The 19,132-nt window shown below is 40.5% G+C and overlaps 1 protein-coding gene across 1 annotated transcript in view; it reads right to left on the bottom strand.

Moving 5' to 3' along the window:
- The window catches only part of ntn1b (netrin 1b), a 119,041-nt gene that overhangs the window by 25,000 nt on the left and 74,909 nt on the right, over window positions 1–19,132 (bottom strand). Inside the window, exon 2 of the mRNA XM_034190338.1 lies at window positions 18,672–18,860. Within this exon, the coding sequence (XP_034046229.1) occupies window positions 18,672–18,860 (189 nt within the window). The remainder of the gene's footprint in view (window positions 1–18,671; window positions 18,861–19,132) is intronic.

Here is a 19,132-nt window from a genome sequence, read left to right on the forward strand (position 1 = left end):
CATTCTGGTTATTCTTCTATCCATTTTGATGGTTGTTTTCCATTTTCTTCCACGTGTCTCTGTTTTTTTTTTTTTTTTTTTTTGTCTATTTTAAAGCATTGGAGATCATTGTAGATGAACAGCCTATACTTTTTTGCACCTGCGTATAAGATATCCCCTCTCCAATCAACTTTTTAATCAAACTACCCTGTTCTTCTGAACAATGTCTTGAACGTCCCATTTTCCTCAGGCTTTCAAAGAGAAAAGCATGTTCAACAGGTGCTGGCTTCATCCTTACATAGGGGACACCTGATTCACACCTGTTTGTTCCACAAAATTGACGAACTCTCTGACTGAATGCCACACTATTATTATTGTGAACACCCCCTTTTCTACTTTTTTTTTTACTAATAGCCCAATTTCATAGCCTTAAGAGTGTGCATATCAATAATGCTTGGTCTTGTTGGATTTGTGAGAATCTACTGAATCTACTGGTACCTTGTTTCCCATGTAACAATAAGAAATATACTCAAAACCTGGATTAATCTTTTTAGTCACATAGCACTACTATTACTCTGAACACTACTGTATATCAAAAGAAGTAAATCATTTGTGATGAAATACCTGAAGTAACAAACTGGTCAACCTCTGCACATGTACGAGGTCTATTAGAAAAGTATCCGACCTTATTATTTTTTTCAAAAAACCATATGAATTTGAATCACATGTGATTGCGTCAGACAAGCTTGAACCCTCGTGCGCATGCGTGAGTTTTTCCATGCCTGTCGGTTGCGTCATTCACCTGTGAGCAGGCTTTGAGTGAGGAGTGGTCCACCCCCTCGGCGGATTTTCATTGTCAGGAAATGGCGGAATGATTTGGGCTTTTTTTTCCATCAGAATTTTTTCAGAAACTTTTTAGAGACTGGCAGCTGGAAACCATTAGAAAAATTTATCTGGCTTTCGGTGAAAATGTTATGGGCTTGGTAGAGAATAAGGAGTGTTACTGTCGCTTTAAGGACGGCCCCCAGCGGCTGTGGGGCGCGCCGCGCTCCGAAGCTGCCATCGACAGGCTGAACGACCATTTCATTTCTAAACGGATGGCTGTCTGGATCCGTGACCATCGTGTGCCATTTCTCTGGTTATCACAAGAGCTGGACATCAACGATTTTCCAGCAGATTTCACTTTTAACAAGAGATTTTGTCATGGAAAGCTGAGCAGATGGATCACGATGGATTCGCTACTGGAGTGAGACAAAACCACCCCCATTTTGGTCTCACAGGACGGCTTTGAGATGGCGTTCAGACAGCTGTCGGTGGTTTTTCCATCGAGTGATTATCTGAGAAATTGTGGATGTGCCTGGACATGCAAGAACATGTCCTGTGAGGCTTCATCCCGGCGTTGCTTTGCGCCATGCGGCACCACCGCGACGCGTGAAGCCTCCACTCCTCTTTCCATGACAAAAACTCCTGTAACAGTGGAATGTGCCATTCATTTCCAAACTGGACGCTGTGTTTTATCCGGGGCGTCTTCTGACTAGCACAGGAATTGTGAAAAGACGTGGACATCAGCACTTTTTCGGCACATTGAGACAGACATGCAGAGGAATTCCGCGCGTCACGGCGGTGCTGTATGGCGCACAGCAACGCCGTGATGAAGCCTCACGGGACATGTTCTGGCATGTCCAGGCACATCCACAATTTCTCGGATAATCACTCAATGGAAAAACCACCGACAGCTGTCTGAACGCCATCTCAAAGCCGTCCTTTGAGACCAAAACGGAGGTGGTTTTGTCTCGCTCCAGTAGCGAATCCATCATGACGCGCGAAGCCGCCGCTCGGCTTTCCATGACAAAATCTCTTGTTAAAAGTGAAATCTGCCAGAAAATCGTTGATGTCCAGCTCTTGTGATAACCAGAGAAATGGCACACGATGGTCACGGATCCAGACAGCCATCCGTTTAGAAATTAAATGGTCGTTCAGCCTGTCGATGGCAGCTTCGGAGTGCGGCGCACCCCACAGCCACTGGGGGCCATCCTTAAGGTGACAGTAACACTCCTTATTCTCTACCAAGCCCGTAACATTTTCACCAAAAGCCAGATAAATTTTTCTAATGGTTTCCAGCTGCCAGTCTCTAACAGTTTCTGAAAAAATTCTGATGGAAAAAAAGCCCAAATCATTCCGCCATTTCCTGACAATGAAAATCCGCCGAGGGGGTGGACCACTCCTCACTCAAAGCCTGCTCACAGGCGAATGACGCAACCAACAGGCGTGGAAAAAGTCACGCATGCGCACGAGGGTTCAAGCTTGTCTGACACAATCACACGTGATTCAAATCCATATGGTTTTTGAACAAAATAATAAGGTCGGATACTTTTCTAATAGACCTCGTAATGTACAAATATGATGTCATTAAAAAATTCCCTTGAAGATGTTGGACCACAATCAATAAGCTGGTTTAGGAGGAGCAGCACTTACAATACTTAAACACAAAACTTAAATTTTATGTCATTGAAGACATCAGGTCAGAATAATTTTTCTTCCTGCACATCTTCACACGGTGTGGTCCCACTGTGTAAAGTTTCACTGAAACCCACCAACTGGTTTAATAGGACCCCGCAAACCGATCCCGGATAAGCAGTTGAAGATGAGCGAGTGAGTGTGAGAGCGCTTTTGTAGGAGTTGTGCTTATGAGTTTAATTGAAGTCCATAATGCAGTTTAGGAGATGTGCTTATGTAGTCAGTATCATAGAGTGTGATGTAATGTATCATACTATATAAATAATGAATGTTTATGAGTTCAATGGGATGGATATTTCATGAGATGAAGGATGGAATGTTCCATTCAACGATATAATATTAAATATTCATTTCATTAAAAACTTCATTATTTGTTTTATATATCGGCTAAAATAGACCCTTGTCATTTGACATTGTATGAATTTATAAACAACAGAAAAGGGACTTACATTTTGGTGTGGTGTTTTGACATCAACAGTCCAACACAAGTCCAAAATTGTCCTCAGTCAACTTGGAAAAACAGTTAGATAGTGCATGATACTTCCCCCCCCCCCCCCCCCAAAAAAAAGAGAGAGAGAAAAAAGATTTCGTGTACTTCCTCAGTCCAGCAAAAATTCACACCAGAAATTAGTCCAGCTTTTCATCCTAACAGCTCTTCATGCCTCCAGATGGCTTATGGCAAAGTGGATTTGTTTGTTTGTGTGTGTGTGTGTGTGTGTGTTAGAAGAGTTAGAATCGTCAATTAGCTCATTCAAATCATCGTCCGTCAGCAAACAAACTCTGCCATGTTTAGATAAACGCCCCCCATTAGTGTGTGCGTGGGCGGGGTTTACAGCGTGCAATGGTACAAAACGTATGGAACCAAATTTGCACAGCAAATGGAACCATAATTGCACTCTAAATGTGACGCAGCACAAATGGGAAATATGGGGGAAATATAGTTATAAATCTTCCCCCCCCTCCATGACAACCTCAGGATTTTTCATTAGTTCTGCTCTGAGAGGCATAAAAGTAAATAAGCTGATTAATTCTGTTCACTCTCGACACACAGCATCATACTCTGTATGTACAGCACAGTATTTGGGGATGCGGTGGGCAGTTGTCTTTCTGTTGGTTGCACATTTGTGATCCGAAGGGCATGTGGTCTTCAGACTAAGTTTCCAATGTAAAGCTTTGCCAATGAGCTGCTGCCTGAATAATGTTTCCCATTAATGGCCGAGTGGCACGCACTTCAAAGCATTTAAACTGTTATTTGGGAGGATCACACGCTAAAAGTGAGAAATTGGTTTCTGAAAACACACTCTGCCAAACATTTACCATGAAGCCGTTGTTTGAAGTGGAAGCCCAGCCTCCCTATTAGGCCTGCGTGTGTTCTGTAGCAGTAGATTTATTTGAAATCTGCTTGAAGTGGTCCATTCACGGTTCGAGTTGCATTTGGAGGGAATTGCTTATGGAATTATAAAAGAAAAGAAAATATACCAAAGGGTGTTTTTTGTGTGTGTTTGAATTCATCCATTTTTCATTGAATTATTTAGTCTTATATGCTTTACTTAGAAAAACAATGAATGAAAAAAAAATTAATGTAGTAAAATAATCAGCACATGCCAGTTTACAAGAGAAGTCTCTCATGTAAAAACTCTCCGCTCACACGGGCTTGCGTAATCTCTGGGCACTCATATGTAAAAACCTACAGATGACTTTTTAATATCTTACGGTGGTCCCATAATGGCAAAAATTTAAAATATAAAGCATGTAACAAACTCTGCTCCTCTTTATTAGGGCTGGATTTTAGTTTATACAGATTTGACTTGCTGTGTAGATCGTCCACAGGAATTCATATTTCATGCAGATTGTATTCCCTGTGACTAGCATGACAAGCACAGGCATAATGGAGTCAGTCCGTGACTCCGTGAGTGAGTGGATCTGTAAGATTTTTGTCAGTAACTCAATAAAAAGTACTCCACATCCAGTTTTGAAGGTTTGAGTTCTAATAGATACTGGTGAGGACGCACAAAGTTCCTAATTTGTTGGCATCTTTTAACATAATTTACAGTTATTCTTTTCTATATTAGTTTAAATAGGAATGTTGGCACAAAGCAGCATGTCTGGACTTGTTCAAACAAGCGCATGTAAGGCCCTGTGTACGTATAGCAGTTTTTTGTTCTGGCAGAAAAGCGCTAAGAGGTCACCCAGAAACACATCATCCCAGTTCCTCATCTCAACGCTTTCTTAAAAAAAAAACAGTGCTCGTGGGACTGGTTTCTATAACAACAATATCCAGCTAAACACTAACATATTGTGTACAGTGATAAAATGTCCTCACCCTCAACAGGAACACATCATCTGTTCAAACTGCTATCATGTATGAGGTATTTTTTTCTGTATTTAGTGCAGCAGATAACTAAACGATTATGCAAATGGTGATAAAAGCATCAAATTCGGCAGAAATACTCCTTAGACACGCCTCTTTTGAAAAAACCGATTGGCCACTTGACTTTTCAATCGGTGGTCAGGTAGGAGTCAATTGTAGAATTACACAGAGGTCAAAATTAAAAGATGCTCCAATCATATTGAAAAATAGTCCACATTATTTGCCTGACCATAAAGATTCCAAAAAGGTATAGTTTGGACTATCTGTGACTGAATTCTATGGAGTTATGGGATAAAAACAGCAAGAATGGTGACAAAGCTCAGTTTCATTTTGTACAGGGGTCAAAAGTTAAAGTTGCTCCAATTTTGGTAAAAAGTGATGCAAATTATTGGTTGAGCTAAAAGTATTAATAAATGGAATAGTGATGACAGTGTTGAATGCTTGGTCTCCAAAGTAAAGGTCAAACAAGGTGTATGTCTATTGGATTCTATGACATGTGACATTGACTCTACTCTTTTATTTTAATCTTCCTTTTTAGATATTTAAATATACCTTAGTATACTAGCATAGTTCCACCTTAGAAGTGGAATATAATATATAAGATATACCTTACTGAATTTTCATGTGACATATGTTACCCTGTAACGTGATAAGTAAGGATGATACATGGTCCAAACTATTCCTTTTTAAAACCGTGTTAACTCAACTAGTAATTTGCATCAGTTTTTACCAAAACTGGAGCAACTTTAACTTTTGACCCCTGTACAAACCGACACTGACCTTTATCACCATTCTTGCTGTTTTTTTATCCCATAACTCCATAGAATTCAGTTACAGACCGTCCAAACCGTACCTTTTTGGAATCTTTATAATCAGGCAGATAATGTGACATAGGTTTCAATATGACTGGAGCATCTTTTAATTTTGACTCTTGTGCTATTCTTCAATTGACCTCTACCTGAACGCCAACTGAAAATTCAAGTGGCCAATCGTTTTTTTCAAAAGAGGATTGTCTGAGGATGATTTCTGCCAAATTTGATGCTTTTATCACCATTTGCAGAATTCCACTCTAAATATTCTCTTACCTGCTGCACTAATTGTGCTATTTTCTTTGCCGTATCAGTTGGCTATAGACAGAAAATAAACCTCTCCTTTTGTGAGAGTGATAAGTTTTGCTAGATCTGATTTGTTATCAAAAAAGGCGCTGCAGTGATGACACAGCGCCTTTACTGAAAAGTTCAGAGATTAATAAAATTAAAGTGCTAGATGCAGCCACATGTACACTTGAAAGTGCTCTGAAAAAGACACCAGGTGAGGCACTTTTTCTTAATGAGGACCCATATACTCCATTCTGATTTACAGCAATGGAAAAAAGATGCTGGAAAAAAGATGCTGTCACTTAATACACACAATACAGACACGGAGCCTAAAATAGGCCTCTTTTTTTGCATGTGATTTATGAAACATTGCTGCAAATCACAGGGTCCTGGTGGCCACTGGTTCTGACAAAATGAAGCTAACACAGATTTGCCAGATTTTGTAGTTCCTCAAATGGCCACTTGAGCCTAGCTCCCAAAGCAAGTCAATCCCCGTAGAAGCCATGCTATAAAGTCTAACCTTACAGTTGGAATAACATGTTTATCATGGTCTTCTATGGGGATTGACTCACATTTGGAGTCAGCATCTGTGGCCATTAGGGGAACTGCAAGATTTGGCATTTTTGAGTTAGTGTCATTTTTAAGCACTGGCGGTTGCCTCTTGGTTATCAAACTTTTAACAAAGTGTTAGATTTACTTTACTTTTAGCTGTTTATGATAATAGAGCAACATAGTTTAACATCAGGCTATCTATCTATCTTAAGAAATAATTTTCACATTTCAAGGCGGCAACAACAGTAACACTGCCGAATTCCCTCCAGCCTCAGGGGGTGCCGCAAAGTGGAAACAATTAATTTCATCGTGCATTGGGGAGTTTTTTCAACTGAATAGTTGCTGAGGGCTTCAGCAGTGAAGTGATCCATGTACCAGCTTCATCTGTGAGGGCTCGCTGGGCCCAGTAACTGCCAAATGTATGAGGGGACGGGGAAATAAAACCAACCATTTGGGGTGGGGGGGGTGGCAGTGTGGTTCTGTGAGAGCCGTGTTTACACTGCGCTCGATGAGGGGTGAAGTTGTTAATCTGGGAAATAAAGCCTGAGGCATTCCACGCTGCCACTGGAGATGTAGTTGCTTGAAAGTGCAGAAAACTTTTTTTTTTTTTTTTTTTTTTGCTGCCATACCTTCACCTATTAAGTAGACGACTGAAGGAACAGTATGTTGATATGTGGACTGCTGGTGTTAAAGGTTTGGGGAATGAAAGCAGACTTCCTCCTGGCTGCGTTGGCACAGCGCTATGTGTTTCGTGTCCAACAACAGCACAGAGGGATGACTGGTTGATTTGAACAATAAATACAGTTCTAGTGATGTTACTTCACCCTGTTTTTGTCACCTGAGGAGAAAAGCTGTTTGGATTTGATCCCAGAGCTCTAACCCGTGGGGAGCGCGTGAAGTATTGGGTTTGCTGCTCCAGCAGTTTGAAGACACATTGTGGAGATCTATGGATGTTGCCATGTCATTAGGCACAGCTAAAATCAATCTTAACCATGGAGAAACCAAAAATGGATCTTCTTTGTTACATGTATCTCTTTATATTTTGGTTAAGCCTGAAAAGGAAGACTGAACCAGACTCTTTTTTTTTTCGTTGCTTGAGAAACTCTGTTATCCTGACTTTCTTCCTGCTCCCGCTGAATCCTGTAGGCCCCAAATCTGATGATTTACAGTGTAAGGTCTGAAGTGCACAGTGCAAGTGCATTTGAGGTGTGTCCAGTTACACTTGCCTCTTTACTATTTGTACGGTGTGCAATCTGAAGTACAAAGTTACAAAGTAGTTTCCTAGATATATATATATATATATATATATATATATATATATATATATATATACAGTGAGGAAAATAAGTATTTGAACACCCTGCGGTTTTGCAAGTTGTCCCACTTAGAAATCATGGAGGGGTCTGAAATTTTCATCTTAGGTGCATGTCCACTGTGAGAGACATAATCTAAAAAAAAAAAATCTGGAAATCACAATGTATGATTTTTTTCATAATTTATTGTATGTTACTACTGCAAATGAGTATTTGAATACCTACCAATCAGCAAGAATTCTGGCTCACACATGAATTCTGGCTCTCACAGACCTGTTAATTTTTCTTTAAGAAGCCCTCTTATTCTGCACTCTTTACCTGTATTAATTGCACCTGTTTGAACTTGTTACCTGTATAAAAGACACCCGTTCACACACTCAATCAATCACACTCCAACCTGTCCACCATAGCCAAGACCAAAGAGCTGTCTAAGGACACCAGGCACAAAACTGTAGACCTGCACAAGGTTGGGATGGACTACAGGACAACAGGCAAGAAGCTTGGTAGAAGACAACAACTGTTATGATTATTTATTAGAAAGTGGAAGAAACACAAGATGACTGTCAATCTCCCTCGGTCTGGGATTCCATGCAAGATCTCACTTTGTGGGGTAAGGATGATTCTGAGAAAGCTCAGAACTACACAAGAGGACCTGGTCAATGACCTGAAGAGAGCTGGGACCACAGTCACAAAGATTACATTAGTAACACATGATGCTGTCATGGTTTAAAATCTTGCAGGGCAGCAAGGTCCCCCTGCTCAAGCCAGCACATGTCCAGGCCCATTTGAAGTTCACCAGTGACCATCTGGATGATCCAGAGGAGGCATGGGAGAAGGTCATGTGGTCAGATGAGACCAGAATAGAGCTTTTTGGAATCAACTCCACTTACCATGTTTAGAGGATGAGAACAACCCCAAGAAAACCATCCCTACCGTGACGCATGGGGGTGGAAACATCATACTCTGGGGGTGCTCTTCTGCAAAGGGGACAGGACGACTGCATCGTATTGAAGGGAGGATGGATGGGGTCGTGTATTGTGAGATTTTGGCAAACAACCTCTTTCCCTCAGTAAGAGCACTGAAGATGAAGCATGGCTGCGTCTTCCAGCATGACAATGACCCCAAACACACAGCCAGGGCAACTAAGGAGGGGCTCCATAAGAAGCATTTTAAGGTCAAGGAGTGGCCTGGCCAGTCTCCAGACCTGAACTCAATAGAAAATCTTTGGAGGGAGCTGAAACTCCAAACCTGAAAGATCTAAAGAAGATCTGTATGGAGGAGTGGACCAAAATCCCTGCTGCAGTGTGTGCAAAGCTGGTGAAAAACTACAGGAAACGTTTGACCTCTGTAATTGCAAACAAAGGCTACTGTACCAAATATTAACATTAATTTTCACAGGTGTTGGAATACTTATTTGCAGCAGTAACATACAAATAAATTATTAAAAAATTATACATTGTGATTTCCGGATTTTTTTTTTTTTTTTTAGATTATGTCTCTCACAGTGGACATGCACCTAAGATGAAAATTTCAGACCCCTCCATGATTTCTAAGTGGGAGAACTTGCAAAATCGCAGGGTGTTCAAATACTTATTTTCCTCACTGTATATATATATATATATATATATATATATATATATATATATATATATATATATATATATATATATATATATATATATATATTTGAGGTGGACCAGCAAATTTTGTCAGTTATAATTGAAATTTGCTATACATATTATATATATTACAGTTACATACATATAACAGATTAGTTACAGTCAGGAGGCACCAAATGATCTACTGGGAATCTCCAGTACCAATTAGGCTTACATATTTCCTTGATTAAATTCCTGACATTGAATAGAGGCCTGCCTCATTTAATGGTTGGGTCAAAAGTTCGTCTGAAAAAACCCCCGCCTGCTTTAAATAAGCGCTGGGCGTTATGTGCATTAAAAAGATTACATTTAGTTGAGTCAGTCTTTTGTCTAAGTCCACTGTGGAGTGGTATCTTAAAATCTTGAAGGCTGATTTATTCAACTCCGTAAATCTGTAGCCAGGCAATGGCTCTGTGTCTTTCTTTGTCCTCTAGCTCCCCCTTCTGACTGTTACTGGTGTTGATATTGTCTGGGGTCCCTGTGGGTTTTCATGTCTGTATGCTGTCTTTATCCTTGTATATCTTTGGTGTTTATTTAAATGTTCTGCAGTTTAGTTCCTGAGTTATTGTAGTCTGGTTTTATTGTGTTTCATTCCTGTGTTTATTTTATCATGGTTGTGTTTCCATATTTATGGTAATTCGTTCTGTTTTATTTTAGTGCGCTTGGTTTTCTTATGTGTTTTGTTAACATTCTTCCTGTGTCTCTCCCCAGTTGTTGCCTGAGCCTCACCTGTCATCCATTTGTGTGATTACCTCCAGTGTGTATTTATACCCCTGTGTTCCTCCCTTGCATTGCTTGAATGTTTGTATTTTGTTGGTTTCTTCTTGACGATATCTCGACTTTTTCCTTCATCTTTGACTTCCTGTTATCATACCTGTTTTTCCCAGTGACTATTTAGATTTTTCCTGCCGTTTTGGACATGAGGGGGATTGGCTCTCTTGCCATTTCCGTCATGGACACTGTTGCCAGTTTTGGACTGCTCTCCTGTGTATCGACCTTTGACCTCTCTCAGTGTGAGTCATTAAGGACTGTATTTTTGCATTACTTTGTGTTCATTTCTGCATTGGGGTCTCAACCATCCTTCCATCTGTAACACTTGTCACTATACAATCCACAATCTTATCACCTTTCTATGGGCAATAAGTGCAAATTTTTTTGGCGGGAGGGGGTGTCAATTTTTAAACACCACAGAATACCAAAACACATTACATAATATATATCATCAATCTAAAAAAAATACCATCTGTTGGAATCAGCATGCATGTACGCCTGTGAGTGTTATTTTCTCTCAGAGGAGGCAAACATGTATGTGATGTTTATCCAGTGTGAGTGACAGCCACTGGTGGGCTTAGTGCCTTTGAGCCTTACATCCCCAAGGTGCTGCAAGACAGAAGGAGCTTCACTTTTGTTTCTCCTCACATTAATCCTTGGAAGCTTGTGCTCAGAACTCAAATATGTGCTCACACGTGCAAATGCGCGTGCGTGTGTGTGTGTCATTCTGATTACACATGTGTGGGACACTTTGCATTTTGTTTCTGCTCACACTTCTGTTTTGTTTGTTGTGTTTGGCTTTCAGGGATCAACAGAAGACCCCAAATACCTCACAAGCTCATCAGGTCAGGTGTCAGTACAAGACAGGTGGGAATGTTTCTCCACACTTTTTAGAAGCAATCTTTCCATATCTCATGTCAAAAGTGGGTCTTGCTTTGCTTGAGAATTTCAATAAATGATACGTTGTAGAATAAAATTTCAAATTTTTCTCACATTATTTTCAGACTAGGTGAAAATGGGTTTATTTCTTGAAAAGCTATGTTCCATCTTTCTGCTTAAATGGTTTCCCAAACCTTGAAAACATGGATATAAACACCAAACTGAACCTCGCAGCACCCAAGAGAGTTATGATTGATTTATGATTGCGACATAGTCACCTGACAGGCATTTTTGTGGACCTGACTGATTTCAGCTCAGAAAAAAAATAAGCATGGTGGCTTAGTGGTTAGCACTGTTGCCTCACAGCAAGAACACCATGGGTTCGATTCCCACCTGTGGCCTTTCTGTGTTGAGTTTGCATGTTCTCCCCATGTTTGCGTGGGTTTCCTCCAGGTGCTTTGTTTCCCCCCCACATTTAAAGACATGCAGGTTAGGTGAATTGGAAACTTTATAATTGTCCAGGTCTCCCTTGTAAAAGAGATTTCGATCTGAATGGGACTAACCTGGTTAAAATAAAATAAAATAAATAAATAAAATAAAAATATAGCATAATATCAGTATCCACCATAAAACATCAAACATATCCAAGAGGTAGAGTACTGAAAATCTATACTTAACTAAAAGTACAACTGCTACTATAAAAACTGTTCAATGAAACATACAAATTCAGAAACCTACTCAATTAAAATGTAAAAACGTACAGAGTTAATAAATCACTCAAAGTACAAGTTACTTTTTTCAAACGTTGATCTGAGTTGACCTCTTGCTGTTATCTCCTGAAAATTCTAAAAGCTGGAGGGGGAGGTTGCTCCCTAGCCCTCCCTGCTTCTACCACCTGTGCAAATGTGGGCTCTTGTATGTCAAATGACTCCAGTCTCAACTGTTTCCACTCCTGCCAAGTAAAAGGTAAAACATTCATGTGCACCTCATCATGATGCATGGGTAATTTCACACTGGTTGTGCACATGTGCATGGGCACATGCACGTGCTGGTTGTGCTACAGTAATGTACTTTGTGTTAGGAAGATTAAAATGAATGTTGCTTTGAACTTTGTTGCACTGCTGATTTAATGATTTTATGATTTAAGACACTGGACGCAATATCTATTCTCATTTTGCATGCACTTTTTTCCCTTTAAATTGGACTTTGGGTGCAACAGGATGGACTGTGATACAATGCACATGCTCATTACACAAGTAGCGGAGGTGAATGTTGGTGAACAGCCAAATGTAGTTCAGCAAATGAAAAAGGAAAAAAAACGTTCTTTCTTAGTACTTTATGAAACAGATTATCAGTCTGCGTTCACCAGAGCCTATGACTGAGCCTTCAACATGGAAAATGAGTTTTTAAAAGCAGAAAGTTACAACAAGCTCGCCGTCAAGAAGCTGTTTTGTTTGTTCTTTAGATTTTGGAGTAAAAACTGTGTTCAGATGTAGCCAGGGATTGTCGCTATCTGCTTATTGTTCTGTGCTGTAATGGTAAATGGACTTCATTTATATAGCGCTTTTCCATCTGCATCAGACGCTTAAAGCGCGTTACAATAATGCCTCACATTCACCCTGATGTTAGGTGTGTTTATTATTATTTCCTCAGAGTCATTCCCTGAAAAATTGAGGGACCCAACTTGTGTGTTACACTAAAATGGACAAACACTACAACTGAAAACTAAATTATAACTGGAGAAAATTTCTGCAATAAATTCTACATGCCTGTTTAGTATAATAAGTAAAAGGTCTTATGCCATTTGCTCAAATAAGAGCCAACCACGCCTCTACTGGTGGTTGGCTCTCACTGCGGTATTGTATCACTTCCTGTTCCAGAGCACAGCGGTGTTTTGCTGTATCTGTTAGCTGTTTAATCTGCGCAGTTAGATTGATCTAGTTACCTAGATAACGATTTGTTTCCCAGTGTAATCTTCACGTGCCTTAACTAAAGCACTCCCTCTGCTGAATCACCTCTAAATTATTTACACATTATTCACTTTGCGTGTTTTTAGGAATCCGCTAGCTTAGCGCAGCTACTAGCTCTTAGCCGGTTTAGCATGGCGGCTTCTCCTGTCTCTCCCGCACTTTTCTGCTCTGGGTGTGAAATGTTTAGTTATTCCTCGGCCTCCTTTAGCAGTAATGGTACTTGTAATAAGTGTAGCTTATTCGTAGCTTTGGAGGCCAGGCTGGGTGAATTGGAGACTCGGCTCCGCACCGTGGAAAATTCTACAGCTAGCCAGGCCCCTGTAGTCGGTGCGGACCAAGGTAGCTTAGCTGCTGTTAGTTTCCCTCTGGCAGATCCCGAGCAGCTGGGAAAGCAGGCCGACTGGGTGACTGTGAGGAGGAAGCGTAGTCCTAAACAGAAGCCCCGTGTACACCGCCAACCCATTCACATCTCTAACCGTTTTTCCCCACTCGACGACACACCCGCCGAGGATCAAACTCTGGTTATTGGTGACTCTGTTTTGAGAAATGTGAAGTTAGCGACACCAGCAACCATAGTCAATTGTCTTCCGGGGGCCAGAGCAGGCGACATTGAAGGAAATTTGAAACTGCTGGCTAAGGCTAAGTGTAAATTTGGTAAGATTGTAATTCACGTCGGCAGTAATGACACCCGGTTACGCCAATCGGAGGTCACTAAAATTAACATTGAATCGATGTGTAACTTTGCAAAAACAATGTCGGACTCTGTAGTTTTCTCTGGGCCCCTCCCCAATCGGACCGGGAGTGACATGTTTAGCCGCATGTTCTCCTTGAATTGCTGGCTGTCTGAGTGGTGTCCAAAAAATGAGGTGGGCTTCAAAGATAATTGGCAAAGCTTCTGGGGAAAACCTGGTCTTGTTAGGAGAGACGGCATCCATCCCACTTTGGATGGAGCAGCTCTCATTTCTAGAAATCTGGCCAATCTTCTTAAATCCTCCAAACCGTGACTATCCAGGGTTGGGACCAGGAAGCAGAGTTGTAGTCTTACACACCTCTCTGCAGCTTCTCTCCCCCTGCCATCCCCTCATTACCCCATCCCCGTAGAGACGGTGCCTGCTCCCAGACCACCAATAACCAGTAAAAATCTATTTAAGCATAAAAATTCAAAAAGAAAAAGTAATATAGCACCTTCAACTGCACCACAGACTAAAACAGTTAAATGTGGTCTATTAAACATTAGGTCTCTCTCTTCTAAGTCCCTGTTAGTAAATGATATAATAATTGATCAACATATTGATTTATTCTGCCTTAGAGAAACCTGGTTACAGCAGGATGAATATGTTAGTTTAAATGAGTAAACACCCCCGAGTCACACTAACTGCCAGAATGCTCGTAGCACGGGCTGAGGCGGAGGATTAGCAGCAATCTTCCATTCCAGCTTATTAATTAATCAAAAACCCAGACAGAGCTTTAATTCATTTGAAAGCTTGACTCTTAGTCTTGTCCATCCAAATTGGAAGTCCCAAAAACCAGTTTTATTTGTTATTATCTATCGTCCACCTGGTAGTTACTGTGAGTTTCTCTGTGAATTTTCAGACCTTTTGTCTGACTTAGTGCTTAGCTCAGATAAGATAATTATAGTGGGCGATTTTAACATCCACACAGATGCTGAGAATGACAGCCTCAACACTGCATTTAATCTATTATTAGACTCAATTGGCTTTGCTCAAAATGTAAATGACTCCACCCACCACTTTAATCATATCTTAGATCTTGTTCTGACTTATGGTATGGAAATTGAAGACTTAACAGTATTCCCTGAAAACTCCCTTCTGTCTGATCATTTCTTAATAACATTTACATTTACTCTGATGGACTACCCAGCAGTGGGGAATAAGTTTCATTACACTAGAAGTCTTTCAGAAAGAGCTGTAACTAGGTTTAAGGATATGATTCCTTCTTTATGTTCTCTAATGCCATATACCAACACAGTGCAGAGTAGCTACCTAAACTCTGTAAGTGAGATAGAGTATCTCGTCAATAGTTTTACATCCTCATTGAAGACAACTTTGGATGCTGTAGCTCCTCTGAAAAAGAGAGCTTTAAATCAGAAGTGCCTGACTCCGTGGTATAACTCACAAACTCGCAGCTTAAAGCAGATAACCCGTAAGTTGGAGAGGAAATGGCGTCTCACTAATTTAGAAGATCTTCACTTAGCCTGGAAAAAGAGTCTGTTGCTCTATAAAAAAAGCCCTCCGTAAAGCTAGGACATCTTACTACTCATCACTAATTGAAGAAAATAAGAACAACCCCAGGTTTCTTTTCAGCACTGTAGCCAGGCTGACAAAGAGTCAGAGCTCTATTGAGCCGAGTATTCCTTTAACTTTAACTAGTAATGACTTCATGACTTTCTTTGCTAATAAAATTTTAACTATTAGAGAAAAAATTACTCATAACCATCCCAAAGACGTATCGTTATCTTTGGCTGCTTTCAGTGATGCCGGTATTTGGTTAGACTCTTTCTCTCAGATTGTTCTGTCTGAGTTATTTTCATTAGTTACTTCATCCAAACCATCAACATGTCTATTAGACCCCATTCCTACCAGGCTGCTCAAGGAAGCCCTACCATTATTTAATGCTTCGATCTTAAATATGATCAATCTATCTTTATTAGTTGGCTATGTACCACAGGCTTTTAAGGTGTCAGTAATTAAACCATTACTTAAAAAGCCATCACTTGACCCAGCTATCTTAGCTAATTATAGGCCAATCTCCAACCTTCCTTTTCTCTCAAAAATTCTTCAAAGGGTAGTTGTAAAACAGCTAACTGATCATCTGCAGAGGAATGGTCTATTTGAAGAGTTTCAGTCAGGTTTTAGAATTCATCATAGTTCAGAAACAGCATTAGTGAAGGTTACAAATGATCTTCTTATGGCCTCAGACAGTGGACTCATCTCTGTGCTTGTTCTGTTAGACCTCAGTGCTGCTTTTGATACTGTTGCCCATAAAATTTTATTACAGAGATTAGAGCATGCCATAGGTATTAAAGGCACTGCGCTGCGGTGGTTTGAATCATATTTATCTAATAGATTACAATTTGTTCATGTAAATGGGGAATCCTCTTCACAGACTAAGGTTAATTATGGAGTTCCACAAGGTTCTGTGCTAGGACCAATTTTATTCACTTTATACATGCTTCCCTTAGGCAGTATTATTAGACGGCATTGCTTAAATTTTCATTGTTACGCAGATGATACCCAGCTTTATCTATCCATGAAGCCAGAGGACACACACCAATTAGCTAAACTGCAGGATTGTCTTACAGACATAAAGACATGGATGACCTCTAATTTCCTGCTTTTAAACTCAGATAAAACTGAAGTTACTGTACTTGGCCCCACAAATCTTAGAAACATGGTGTCTAACCAGATCCTTACTCTGGATGGCATTAGCCTGACCTCTAGTAATACTGTGAGAAATCTTGGAGTCATTCTTGATCAGGATATGTCATTCAAAGCGCATATTAAACAAATATGTAGGACTGCTTTTTTGCATTTATGCAATAGCTCTAAAATTAGAAAGGTCTTGTCTCAGAGTGATGCTGAAAAACTAATTCATGCATTTATTTCCTCTAGGCTGGAATTGTAATTCATTATTATCAGGTTGTCCTAAAAGTTCCCTGAAAAGCCTTCAGTTAATTCAAAATGCTGCAGCTAGAGTACTAACGGGGACTAGAAGGAGAGAGCAAATCTCACCCATATTGGCCTCTCTTCATTGGCTTCCTGTTAATTCTAGAATAGAATTTAAAATTCTTCTTCTTACTTATAAGGTTTTGAATAATCAGGTCCCATCTTATCTTAGGGACCTCGTAGTACCATATCACCCCAATAGAGCGCTTCGCTCTCAGACTGCAGGCTTACTTGTAGTTCCTAGGGTTTGTAAGAGTAGAATGGGAGGCAGAGCCTTCAGCTTTCAGGCTCCTCTCCTGTGGAACCAGCTCCCAATTCAGATCAGGGAGACAGACACCCTCTCTACTTTTAAGATTAGGCTTAAAACTTTCCTTTTTGCTAAAGCTTATAGTTAGGGCTGGATCAGGTGACCCTGAACCATCCCTTAGTTATGCTGCTATAGACGTAGACTGCTGGGGGGTTCCCATGATGCACTGAGTGTTTCTTTCTCTTTTTGCTCTGTATGCACCACTCTGTATTTAATCATTAGTGATTGATCTCTGCTCCCCTCCACAGCATGTCTTTTTCCTGGTTCTCTCCCTCAGCCCCAACCAGTCCCACCAGAAGACTGCCCCTCCCTGAGCCTGGTTCTGCTGGAGGTTTCTTCCTGTTAAAAGGGAGTTTTTCCTTCCCACTGTAGCCAAGTGCTTGCTCACAGGGGGTCGTTTTGACCGTTGGGGTTTTACGTAATTATTGTATGGCCTTGCCTTACAATATAAAGCGCCTTGGGGCAACTGTTTGTTGTGATTTGGCGCTATATAAATAAAATTGATTGAAATTGATTGATTGATTGAACAAACTTTTAAAACTGTGAACCATCTGTATGATGGATGCTGTGCTGCATTCATCATACTCCAAATACAGGTGGTTCTTCTCTTTTATCATACAGTGTATCTCAGCATGTGTAGCTACTCTGTGCACTTTCTCTGCCAGATTTGGAGCCTAGTGGTTGCATTGAAGATGTATAGCACATGTACTCTATGTGCTTCACAAAATTACTCCAGTAATAGAACTTTTGGTTTAAAACAGGAATGTGAAAAGTGCTTGTTCCTCCTCCTCCTCCTAATAAAAATAATCGTAAAAATCAATCAATAAACTGACTTTTTTTTCTACTGGTGTGTTACTTGTAAGATGTTCCTACCCACCCCTCCACTCCATACCACAAAAAAAAATGTTTTGGTCCCCAAAACCTGTTTGACAAATGGACTATCAGTTAGTGTAGTGCTTTTTTTTTTTTTTTTTGGTGTGTGTGTTTTTTGGTGGAAAACTTCACTTGTAAAATCAGGTTATTAAGTAACTCGTTCTGCAGCCAAGTTCTGTGTTTATTCTTGAAGCACAAGCCAGAAAGCCAACAGGAGTAAAATTTTTGACTGTTTTTCTGTGTCATGTTGCATATTGCTGTTTCACTGTTCTTTGAAGTTACAGAACATTAAAGCTACTTCACATCATTTATTAGCTGTATACACTGGCGTTGGTCTACACAGAAGCAGACCCATCTGTCTCATAGGTGTCAAAGTGATTCCAGGAATGGTGAAGAGGGGGCAGGTTTTCATTCCAACCACCCGCTCTACCTCAATGTAACTCCTCCCATCTGCTCAGAGTGATGTAATCGGTGAACTCACCTGGTTGCAAAGAAAACCTGCACCTTCTTGGCCCTTTCTAGAATCAGTTTGACACTTATGATCTGCTTGATGCACACAGGAGGTGCTACTGTGGAAGCTAAATTCAGGCATATAATTTGCGTAGAATATCTGTGCTATAAATATGAAATATAGAGTGTTAGCCAGATTTTAAGAAAAACTTCAAACGTTAAATTGAAGAAATGTAATGGCACAATACCTTTGCAGGCCCTCCGGTGAGCGATGGACTTTGTCATGTCCCTGTAGTAACCCTCCTTGCAGTAGTGGCAGTGGCGTCCCGCAGTGTTGTGGCGGCAGTTGAGACAGACTCCGCCGCTCCGCCGGCCCGACAGCTTGTACAGCTCCATGTTGAAACGGCAGCGGCGTGCGTGCAGGTTACAGTGGCAGGCTGGCAGAGAAACACAGAGAGGGAGGTGATGATATAAAGGCAAATGAATAACCTTAAACACCAGCCAGGCCTATAAAAGAATCCCATGATGACATTTTGCAGCTCAATAACTCATAATGCCTCGAGTAAAATTTAAAGTTTCCCACGTGTCGTCGTTGTCATGAGAGAACCTCATCATGTAAAAGCCAGATTTGCTGATTTTCATGTTTTCACTCCTTGTTGCATGGTGACATTCTCCCTTGCTGAAACCTCCCTTAAAGCAGGGTCCCATG

Source organism: Thalassophryne amazonica, chromosome 16 (assembly GCF_902500255.1).
Source record: "Thalassophryne amazonica chromosome 16, fThaAma1.1, whole genome shotgun sequence".
In the NCBI taxonomy this organism is placed as follows: domain Eukaryota; kingdom Metazoa; phylum Chordata; class Actinopteri; order Batrachoidiformes; family Batrachoididae; genus Thalassophryne; species Thalassophryne amazonica.